Source organism: Ochlerotatus camptorhynchus, unplaced genomic scaffold (assembly GCF_037179485.1).
Source record: "Ochlerotatus camptorhynchus isolate MF236.1 unplaced genomic scaffold, CSIRO-AGI_Acam_v1.1 ptg000140l, whole genome shotgun sequence".
Lineage (NCBI taxonomy): Eukaryota > Metazoa > Arthropoda > Insecta > Diptera > Culicidae > Ochlerotatus > Ochlerotatus camptorhynchus.
In genome coordinates, this window is record NW_027040630.1 from 1,582,252 (window position 1) to 1,593,629 (window position 11,378).

Sequence of the window (11,378 nt, forward strand, 5' to 3'; positions counted from 1 at the left end):
GGTATGTGAATCATGGCCATGTACACACACACTTCAACACTGACACTCACATCCAATGAATTAACGAAAAAAGAATAATACATAAATGAATTCAACAATCCGTTAATTTTATCTTCATTTGCCAAAACCTTAGCCCTGTGGTAATTAAAGTCCACCCAGGTTTACCCTTGCGTAACGTTTGAAACAACTTATGGCCCCGGAACCGCTTAGTCCCAGAAGGGAACCAGCCTAAGCCCCGAGCTGATGGTGTTAAGCTGGGTTTGGCGAAGTCGAATCGCAGCCAGCTTCAGACACTATCCAAGACGCATAGCAGCAAGCTTTACTCTGTTCGAACGGTTGTCAAATTGATAAACAAAGCAAATGTGTGCAAGATTGTAAGTGACTCTCTTGAAATATCGATTGGTAGTTGTAGTCTGTTGTAGTTCGTTGTTATTGTCGATCGCGTTTGACACCAGAAAACCCCACACCCGACTTACGATTTTACTCTCGTTCTGTACAACAACAAAGCGTCGGACATGGTGTGCATTATGGCTAAAAAGCTATGTTCTCCATACTCCTCCAAATTCCAATTAACTTGCCTAAATGCCATGATATTCAAGCAAAATTGATCCGTTTATTTATAACATATCGTTTGAAAAACATGCAGAAGATGAAAGTGAAGAAGAGACGATTCAGTAGCAAATCTATGATGCTGTTAGATCTTGCTATTTTTTTTTTTGTACTCTGTTTATATTTGTTTTAATAAATAAAAAAAAAAACAAAAATACGTTTGTTCATCAAAACCATGTATATGTTTCCAAAAATAATAACAACTACGTTTTACTCAGATTACAATACTCCCTATCTGTTTCTTCCATATGAGCTCTTATAAGAACAGTAAAAAATGGTTCGATTTTGACAGTTCAAATTGGTTCGAAATCCATTACGAGTCCGCCAGACCCAGGTCTTAAGCCAACGGCAGCTCCTGGGGTGGGCACTCAAGGCCTCTTTTGGTTCCGGGTCCCAGGGCGTTTTTGCGTGGGGAAGCTTTCGGATTATGGGGAAGTCCTAACCAACTATAAAAGTAGAATTTACCTTACATTTATTTGTTATGCGAACCAATATGATGAGCTTGGCATTATCTAACGGGTGTTCAATAACAAATGAGAATGATTTCAGTGCCGTCCAGCGCTCTTGTGAGAGCATCGCTACTAAGTTGCGTCGTACGGCTGACCAGCAGTGATGCAAAATATCATGACACTCACGTGACACTCGTCTTCGCACCAACCGACTATCGCTGACAGATCGTTTTGTCACGCAGTGAGAGTTAGAGCTATGGCAAACAACAATCACCAGTAATGGTCGCTGCTCACAAGCAAAACGCTACACTCGCTGCTGATGATGAAAAGCACAACGAAAACAGTGAAGACTTCTGCAGTACGATCAGGAGAAAAAGCGAAACGACAGAAGAAAATGAAAACAATGCCTACGCATTCCGAGTTCAGCAACTGCTTCAAAACGAGCACAGATGAGTGTCGTGATTGTCGGGAATGACCAGATCGGTGACGGATCACAACAGAAGACGACAATCACCAGTTGCTTTTTACTTCTTTCGTCAACTTGATGGATGGTCATGGAGAGAGCTTCGACGAGCACATTGATAGGAATGTACAAAGCGTTACTACCATCAGCTGTTTGGCAATCGTGATTGTGATAGGTCGCAACTCTGCTGACCAGGGCCCCTTCTCCAATTGACGTTTTTTGAAGAATTCTCTGAATTCGTTACTTTTTTTTTACTAGCTATATGACTGAAAAAATTCTCATTTTTTATTGAACACCCGTTAGATGGTGGCGACCAGTTAGTGACAGCAGGATGTTGGCGGCCAGATTGCGACAGCCAGCCGGATAAAGTTAGCCTGATGGCGATGGCCAGATAGTGGCTGTCTGATTACGGTGGCCGGATGGCGGTGGCTGGATGGCGGTGGCCTGATAACGGTGGCCTGCGGGCGACCAACGATGATCATCTTCCTGCAGTGACGCAAACCTCGTGCTTCGCATGTCACGTCCACTACCGTCTCTACCATTTTTCCACCGAACGTCTGCCCAGAGGCATCGCTACACACCGACTCTCTTGAACTCTCTATCCTTCTCACCATCCACCCACCCTAGTAGCACACTTGTCACAAACCGATTGAGGTAACTGCTCACTTTAGTCACAATCAAGTTGCAGCAACTTTGTGTGACAGATGTGTGTTACTTGGGCATAGTACCACTCACACCACTCAGCTCTCTCGTTCGCTACCACAATTCCGTTCCAATTACTGCAGCCGATTTCACTCGTCACCCACAATCGCTACCGTTCGCAATTCAAATTGGAAGTTTGTTGAAAAAATGGTGCCCTACGTTCCCATATAAAATAAGAATATAAAATGTTACCATACAGGATGGTAACACGTTTCACCTTGCTTTGATCCAGAGTTAACTTAGCACCCATCCACAATGCTTTATTCGGAAAGAATTCCGTCATCTTGATCGGTCAAATTATTCGTTACAGTTTGGCTGCGTTCATAATCCAGTACCGATCAGAAATTGCCCTTTGAAAACGTCGCTCATGCTAAAAAACCTTAGTCGGGCAAACTAAAAAGAAACCACCAGTGGTCTCTCTAATCCGAGAGTGGCGCATAAGCCACTGTGTTTGCAACGTCTCACTTAGAGCATTCGACGGACGGTTACAAGGTCGCCGCTGTGATTGAATCCTAATAACAACACGTTGAACGGAAACCTCATTATTGTTTAGTGAAATAAGGAACTCGGTGGCCTAGTGGCGACCGATTTTGCTGACTGAGCAGAAGACCGTGGGTTCAAACCCAAGCTCCTTCAAGATAGTGAATCGTTAGGACATCAATTCAGCACATCGTTTACCAAAACGAATCCTACTGCAATCACAACCCTTTTATCCAAAATCCCAGTGATTTCTCGTGGAAGTGCAGAGGTGTTCTCGGCTTTCATTGAAGCGAGTATTAAGTCAATTTATTCCTCCCCATTCCTTTCTTGACCAGCATTCGGACGTGGTTGGCGCTGGTTTTGAATAGTACTAGTATTTACACATTGAGGAAGAATGCTAGTCCCAAGCAGCGTCTATTGGTTCTCTGTGTAATTACAGTTGATCTGGCAATAACAGAGTTGCATTCTCAGTTGGTCAATCAGTTTCATTTCCTAAAGGGAAATGGATGTAATGTCGGCCTAAATGCCCCTAATTTGGGCCCATACATAAATTCAGCAATCGACTAAATTTTCAACAGCGACCAAAAAAACCATATCTACCGTCCCAATGACGAGCGTTCATCTAGATAAAATTGATAAATAGCAGATTTTTAGCGATGGGCCCAATCTTAGATCTATAGGCCAACATTAGAGCCATTTTCTCTACTATTACTTATCTTCACTCCTGATTAATAATGGTGAGATGCAGGCATACCAATAAAGGAGCTGGAATAATAAATTGAATAATTTCCATACCACCTTAACGTAATCAATCATTTCATTGCATTTGAAAACGGCGCCGGTGGTGTAGTGGTAAGCGTGATTACCTCTCACCCCAGCAGGCCTGGGTTCAATCCCAGTCGGCGCCGCCGGGATGTTCTAAGGCATAACATCTGTGATCACGCCTTCCTTCGGATGGGAAGTAAAGCCGTTGGTCCCTGGTTCATGAGTTGATGGGTCGATAGGTAGAGTCCAGGTGTGGGAGCTGCCTTCCTGGCACGTCGGTAGCATTGGTGCTCAGCACGGAAAACAAGATCGACGGAAAAAACAAAACAAAGGAAAAAAAAAAAAATTGCATTTGAAGGCACTCATAAACTGTTTCTTTGCGTCAAGATTGTCTATTAAACACATATTTTTATTTCTTTAAAATTGTTAATTAAAACTATATTTAATTTAAGATGTTATGCCTCAGAGCATCCCAGTGGCGCCAACTGGGATTGAACCCAGGCCTGCTGGAGTGAGAGATAAGAATCTAAACGTTTTTTTTTTTAAATCGCTGGTAAAAAAGGTCGTCTCAAAACTGCTCGAAAATATAATAAATTAATTTGGTAATTTTTAAATCTGATTTTGAACGGAAATATTTCTTTCTGGTATAACTTGCTAGTACACTACAGCAGCGTTGCCAGAATGTTTAAAAGCTTATAGGTATCAAAGGTTTTAAAAATCGGTATTTATCGGTATCTTCTATTTTATTTTTTTTATTTTGCCGTTTTTGAAAGCGAAAATTTTAACTTTTGGACTATGATCGGAAAATTTCGGAAGAAAACTCCGGGGAATGCTTGAATTAGCTTCTGGAGGAAGCTGAAAACAATATCCAGACAAAGAAGAAAGAAGCTCTCCTGGAGGAAATTTGAGGAAAGTTCTGAGAGAAGTCGGAAAAACAACCGCGAAACTTCCAAGACATAAATTGAGAAACTTCTGGCGAAAATGTAAAGAAACTTTCAGAAAAAAATCGAATTTCACATTCAAAGGAAGACAGAAAAGTTTTGGAAATCGGAAATAAATTCCAGAAGTAGCCATTTCCAGGGGAAGACAGAAAAAACTTGGAAAAACCTTCCAAAAGAAGCAAAAAAACCAACTGAACAAAATTCCAGAACTAGACGAATTAAATTTCTGGGAGAAGTTTAATTGAATTTCCTGGAGAAGACCAAACAAACTTCCTGGAGACGCTGGCAGAAACTTCCTAAGGTAGATTGGAAAAAAAATTCTGGAGAAAGGCGGAAGCCAGAGCGCTTACGGAACAGTCGCAAGAAACAAGGACATAATTCCGGAAGAAAGAGTTCTTGGAGGATGTTCTAATGATCCAGAAAATTTTCCAAATTGTCATAAAACGTCCCTGAAGACCCCGCAATGTCCCTGAAGTTTTTGGAACATTCCTGAAATGTACTTAGGAATATTCCATATTTCCTCGGGATGTTTTGGAGTACTCTGATCATCTTTGAAATACTTGGAACTTCCCTGATTATAATGAGACTACCGGAATATCTCTAATCAACTTTGAAGGTCTCTAGACTTTTTTGAAGATTACGAAATTTCTTAAGCGCTCTCACAATTTTCTTGAATTTATTGTAACATCAGCATTGAAGTTCTCTAATCTTTCCAATTTTTCTAATTTTTAAAAGTTATCAACACTGCCATTAATAAGCACAAAACTTCCCATAAAATGTTCTCACAATGTGCTACTGTTCGTGTAACTTCTCTTACGTTTCTTAAATATGCATGAGCCCCTCGTAACATTGCTGAAGTTTTCGGAAAGTACCTGAGTTTCTCAGAACTCCTTTAAAAATTTACGATTTCCTTGACATTTATTGATCTGATCTGATTGTCCTGATGTTCTCGGAGCTTTCTAAAGTTCTCTTAATTCTCCTGAAACTAATGGAACTGTTCTTAAAACCATTAAATTTTCAAGAAGTTCTTTGGACTTGTAAAGTATCCAAAATATGTATGATGTTTCCTTAAGTTCACTGGTGTTCGCTGGACCGGGTTAGAGAATTTTAACAGAAGTTGTTAAAACATTCTTTAATTTATCGAAACTTACTCACAAGTCTGGACTTTTCTGAAATTTCCGCAGTGGAACCGCAATCAAAATCTAAAAGCATCCCTTAAGTTCCGGGAAGAATCATTCGAGCGAAGGCTGGAGAAGCTTCCAAGGGAAGTTGAAATGGGTTTCCGAGAGGAATCGTAAATAGAAAATTCCATAGGGAAGTTGGAAGAAAATCCAGGAAGTTAAATAATGTTTAAAAAGTATTTCTCGATTCCACCGAAATTACCAGAAAGAGCCATCGACTGTTTATCGATTCACGGAATGCAAAAACGGTGAGGAAATTGAAATATTAATCGAAAGAGTATCCATACGACATTTTTTAAGATGATTTTTTTTTTAGAATTTTAAAGACTCAAAAAATTTGAGATATTCAAAAAGATACAAGTCTCACACAATAGTTTTTTCAGAAATTCTGGCAGGCAATAATCATTTTGATTATTTAAAAAAAATCGGTATAACACCTCAAAAATCGGTATTCTGAGGAACCTTATCTGTATATCGGTATCTAGTTCGGAAATCGGTATATCTGGCAACGCTGCACTACAGTCCATTGTGAGAACTTCCATTACATTTGTTGCAAGAAAGAATGCAGGAGATGTAAGAAATTCACACACCCAACCGGAGAATGCAAGATTCTATTACAGATTTGCATAAAAAGCATGCAGAGTTTGTAATGTTTCACCGCATGAGCAGATTCTGTAAAAGAGATGAACTAGCTTTCGGCTAAAAATCTCAATAATAAAGATAAAAAAAAAACAGATTCTGTAATGTGGTCGTTGGAAGGTATTTTAAAATAATTTTGTAATGTTAATGTTAGCAAAATGTTCAAACAAGCTTTGTTTCCTCAAATGCACTGAGGCTATAAAATCATCTCATGAAGGTTGTCCATTGTAAGAACGCAGAGGTTGTAAGAAATCCACCCTTACATTCGATGTTCATGCCATTTGTTTCGCGGGTACAAAACGATTTTCCAACTGTCCACGAAAAGAACAACGTCCCCTTATTCCAGATCACTGCGCACGCCCATGAGCCACGGCATCGGGATCATCGACAGGAGAGCACCGTACTACCACGTGCATGTGTGTATGGGTGGACCACCTCCTGAACTCATTGTCATCCTAGAAATGCTAGGGCATGAAAATACCGAAAAAAAACACCCCGCTAGAGATGAAACTAGGAAGAGATCCACACACTTCCCTGATGCGGTGTGGAACAAATCCGGGCTAAAAATTATGTAATTTTGAAGTCAGGTCCATGGGCGGATCATGGGGCTGCTTACCTCGATGTAGATGGTGCTGTTCGGGTTAAAGGTGTCATTTACCCGGTGCAGGGTGATGTTGATGTGCGGCACCGAGTGCAGCAACTCGACCATAAAGGATGGCGCTGCTGGTGGATCCATATCGGTGACAAATTTGGCTCACTCGAGAAAAACGTGACAGATTTTTGACAGAACAATTGCTATTATCTTCTCACTTCCGGTTGCGGCGGATGCTGCGGCTCTGAATCGACGGTACCTACACGCACACTCACTCCCAGGGTCACAGGCTCCGATCACAACATGGATTCCAATTTGCTGTGGATTTTCCGACCGACTACGGAGACAGATTTTCCTCCACGCACACACAACTCCGGGAAGCTTTCGGAACTCAGCTTGCCACTTTTCGAATTGATTTTCCGCTCTAGACACTTGAAATTTCACACCTTATTCTTTTTCATCCGCAAGGTATATTTCAACCCCTTGTATCTGCTTCAATGACTTCGCACTGCTGCTCCTTTGGGACACGACAATCTTCTCGCACGCACTTCTCTTCCGACTCGGAGACGATGCACGATGCCCGCCGCGGGGAGGTTAAGGACCAGCGAGGGCACCCACCTACTTCTTCTTCTTCTTCTTCTTCTTACACTTCTTCCACTCGAGTGTTGTACGTGCCAGCGAGTCGCGGCTCTTTAATCAATACACACCGCACACACCCCTCGACGACCGAGCCCAAGCAGGCGGGGGAACAAGAACTTCACTTCAACTTCCAAGACGACCCTCGGGAGTAGCACTGCACTACTAACTAGAGTAAGCCATGAATAGTGGTTGTCGTCGTCGTCGCCTTCTTTGCTTTTACCGAGGAAAAATCAAAACACACACACCCAGCTAGTAGTAATAGTAGCAGCAGTAGCAGCAGCAGCAGCAGCCGAGGGGCCTCAATTTTCCCGAGCCTCCTTATTTTTCCACACGGAGATTTGCACTACAGGCAAAAATTTTCACCACTTTCCGGAGCCACTCTCTTCTTCCGGGCTTCGTTTGGGCAGAGCCATTTTTCGCCACCGCACACCCCAAGATCCCAAAACAACTATTCCACGCGAAAAAGCCTAATCGTACCCCTTTCAGAAGAACCGATTTCTTCGTATCCGACACAACTTCACTCCAGCCACGGGGAGCCCACCTTATTTTGGCTTTCTTACTCGCTTGCTTGCTGCTGTATTCTTGGGTTTTTGTGGAGGTATGGCGCAGTCACCACGACGGTCAGACTCAACTCCGTAACAAACACACACGTTTCACTCCGTCGAGTTCAACTTCGAATCTGAGCACGGAGAACGGTAGGTTCCATTCGCGATGCTGCCTTGCCTTTGCCTCCCCCTGAGGGAGGAACGGTTGTGTGTATGTATGGTGATGGTGAGTTGAAGTGGCGAGCAATGATGGTACTCTCTCTCTCTCTCTCTCTCTTTGCATTTTATTCATGCTTCATGCTGCGTATGGTTCAGAAGAGCGAGAGAATCAATTATGGTTCTGATGTCGGAGAGTCTTCCGGGTTTCACGGGTTTGGCGCGGGAGGAGGAACAAAGGGTTGCCAGACTCTATTGGAAATCTACCGGATGGCAGTTTTTGACGTAGGACTACGTCTTTCATTTCTATTCTGGGGATACACTTTGTGAAAGCCGAAAATGGAACATGAAACAAAATTATGAAAGATTTTGAACATCAATAACTCAGCTGTTCCTGGACCAATTTAAATAATTTTAACACTAATCGATCAGAGATCTTTCTACGCATCTATAGCATTGCTTCCTACTGATGATTTTTATCGTGAAGCTACTGAAAAAGTGGTAATTTCAAGTAATATCCAATTTACAAATAAAAAGTGATAATTTTATCACTGTTTTCATGAAATAAACGTTATTCCCAAACCCAGTCCTCATAATCAAGTACTACTTGATTGCACATCATTCTGCTTCAATCTGAAAAGATATAAAAGAGCGCTGCTGTATGGCATTAGCTCATTTTCACTTCGGACGGCGTGGTGAACAGCAATAGCAGCAGTAGGAAGGTGTCCACTCCTTCACACCCAACAAGCAACAAACAAATGATTTTGATCGATTCTCTTCATCAACTTTCTCTTTGAATCGCCACGGCCGGATATTTTTGATGGAAGAAGCAACAATCTAGCTTCTAATTCGAAGAAGACGGCAGGAAACACTTTTGAAGCTAAGTTATTTACGAAAGAGAGAGAGAGAGTCGATGAAGAGAATCGATCAATGTAGATAGAACTTATTGAAAAGTGACGCGAGATTTGTTTTCCGAATTTATCTGTGCCTGTGTGTCCATATTCAGAACCACTGGCCCCCAACGACCACAGAAAATGCTCTCCAGAGTTGTAATCTTGTAACCAAACTTGGAAGCAGGGGTGTAAGTGATTTTGATTGATTCTCTTCATCGTTCGAGGGCTGCGTAGCAAAATCGAGGACTTCTTGACTGCCGTCTCTGCTTCTCCATACGACGTTGTAGTTCTGACCGAAACTTGGCTCGACGATGTTATTCCGTCCCGGATGCTGTTTGGTGACAACTTCGTGGTATACCGAGGTGACCGCACTGCACTTACTAGCAACAAGAAACAGTCCGGTGGAGCCCTCATCGCGGTTAGAAAAAACATCCCGTCGTCGATTTTCCCGGTAAATGAGCATCAAATGGAGCATGCCTGGGTTAGTGTTTGTGCAGAAAATTGCAAGATAATTGTTGGTGCCGTATACATACCCCCGGACAAATCTAGCGATGTGCAAGTTGTTAAGCGTCACACTGCCTGTTTGGACTATGTTACATCTACACTGAACACGGATGATATAATCTTTGTTTTCGGTGACTATAACTTGCCAGGACTAAAGTGGAGCAATTTGGCAGAGGCGTTTCTCGCGGTTGACGTTAACAAATCGTGCATCACTCGATCAGGTGCAGCGTTGCTCGACGGTATAAACTCCAGTAATATGCGGCAAATAAATGGCTTTGCTAATCGCCACGGCAACATATTGGACCTATCGTTTGTCAGTGAAACACTTGACGGTGCCTTTTCCATTGACAGTGTAGACGACCTGCTCGTTGCTATCGATGTTTGCCATCCCCCGTTCGTAGTCACCTTGAATGACAGCTTTTCCATGCGTTTCGAAAATGACGACTTCGACTACCAGGCCTACAACTTTGCTAAAGCTGACTTCCTACGATTGTCGACGTTATTGAGTGAGGTTGATTGGTCGCCTGTCAGGAGCTGTTTGGATATCGACACAGCCGTTCACTTTTTTGCCGTTTCTGTCCGCCAAGCAATAGATCAATGTGTACCGCTACATCGCCCACCAATGAAGCCCCCGTGGTCAAACAAGGAACTGAAAAGAAGGAAAAAGCATTGCAAACTCACACACAGGACTTACCGCAGATCTCGTTCTCTATCAGACAAACTAGTCTTCCATACAGCTAGTCGGCGATACAGGAGTTTGAATGGCAAACTCTACCGCAAATACGCCAGTGGAATCGAAAGGAACCTCAAGCGAAATCCTAAATGTTTCTGGAATTTTGTTAATTCAAAGCGAAAGGAAACTGGTCTTCCAACTTCTATGTCCTTAGATCAGAAAGTGGCACACACTAGCTCGGAAAAGTGTGGACTTTTTGCTGAGTTTTTCCGTTCCGTTTTTGAAGGCTCGCCTGTGAATGAGGATGCTGCTGATCTCCTTGACTTCACTCCAACTGACGTGATTGAGCTGGATACCTTTGAGATTTCAGCAGAAGATTTCATCAAGGCTGTCAAAAAACTGAAGTCGTCGAACAATCCTGGCCCTGATGGAATTCCTGCATGTGTCATAAAAAAAATGCTCCGTTCAACTACTGGAACCACTGCTGTACATCTTCAACCTGTCCATGAGCGTGGCCAAGTTTCCAACAGACTGGAAGTCGTCCTTTATGTTTCCTGTTCATAAGAAGGGTAGCAAAACTGATGTCAGCTGTTACCGTGGAATAACGTCCCTCTGTGCTTGCTCAAAATTGCTCGAAATTATCGTCTCCAACTATATGTTCAACAGAACAAAAAGTCACATATCTACGAATCAGCATGGGTTTTTCCATGGAAGAAGTGTAACCACAAACGTCACTGAGTTCACTTCGATCTGTCTTCGAAATATTGGGCAGGGAAAGCAAGCAGATACAATATACACTGACATGAAAGCTGCATTTGACCGGGTCAACCACTCCATTCTTCTGGCTAAACTACGCAAGATGGGCTCATCTGCCAATTTCGTTCAATGGCTCGAATCATATCTCTGCAACAGGACTCTTGCAGTAAAGATTGGATCTTCAACTTCTGACTGGTTCTGCAATACCTCCGGTGTACCTCAAGGAAGTAACTTGGGACCGTTGCTATTTTCGCTGTACATCAATGACGCAACTGTGCTTCTGGAAAATGGATGTTACTTTACTTATGCTGATGATACAAAAATCTATGTGATCGTTGAAAACGAAGACGACTGTCTGCGACTCCAGGAGGCACTGGACAAGTTTGCATTG

The 11,378-nt window shown here is 42.5% G+C and overlaps 1 protein-coding gene across 3 annotated transcripts in view; it reads right to left on the minus strand.

Moving 5' to 3' along the window:
* The window catches only part of LOC135700643 (protein tweety-2), a 231,565-nt gene extending 223,450 nt beyond the window's left edge, over positions 1-8,115 (minus strand). For all 3 annotated transcript variants that reach the window (XM_065221214.1, XM_065221213.1, XM_065221212.1), the window contains exon 1: positions 6,846-8,115. In XM_065221214.1, coding sequence (XP_065077286.1) covers positions 6,846-6,965 — 120 coding nt within the window. In that variant the 5' untranslated portion in view covers positions 6,966-8,115. The remainder of the gene's footprint in view (positions 1-6,845) is intronic.
* Positions 8,116-11,378: the final 3,263 nt, after the last annotated feature.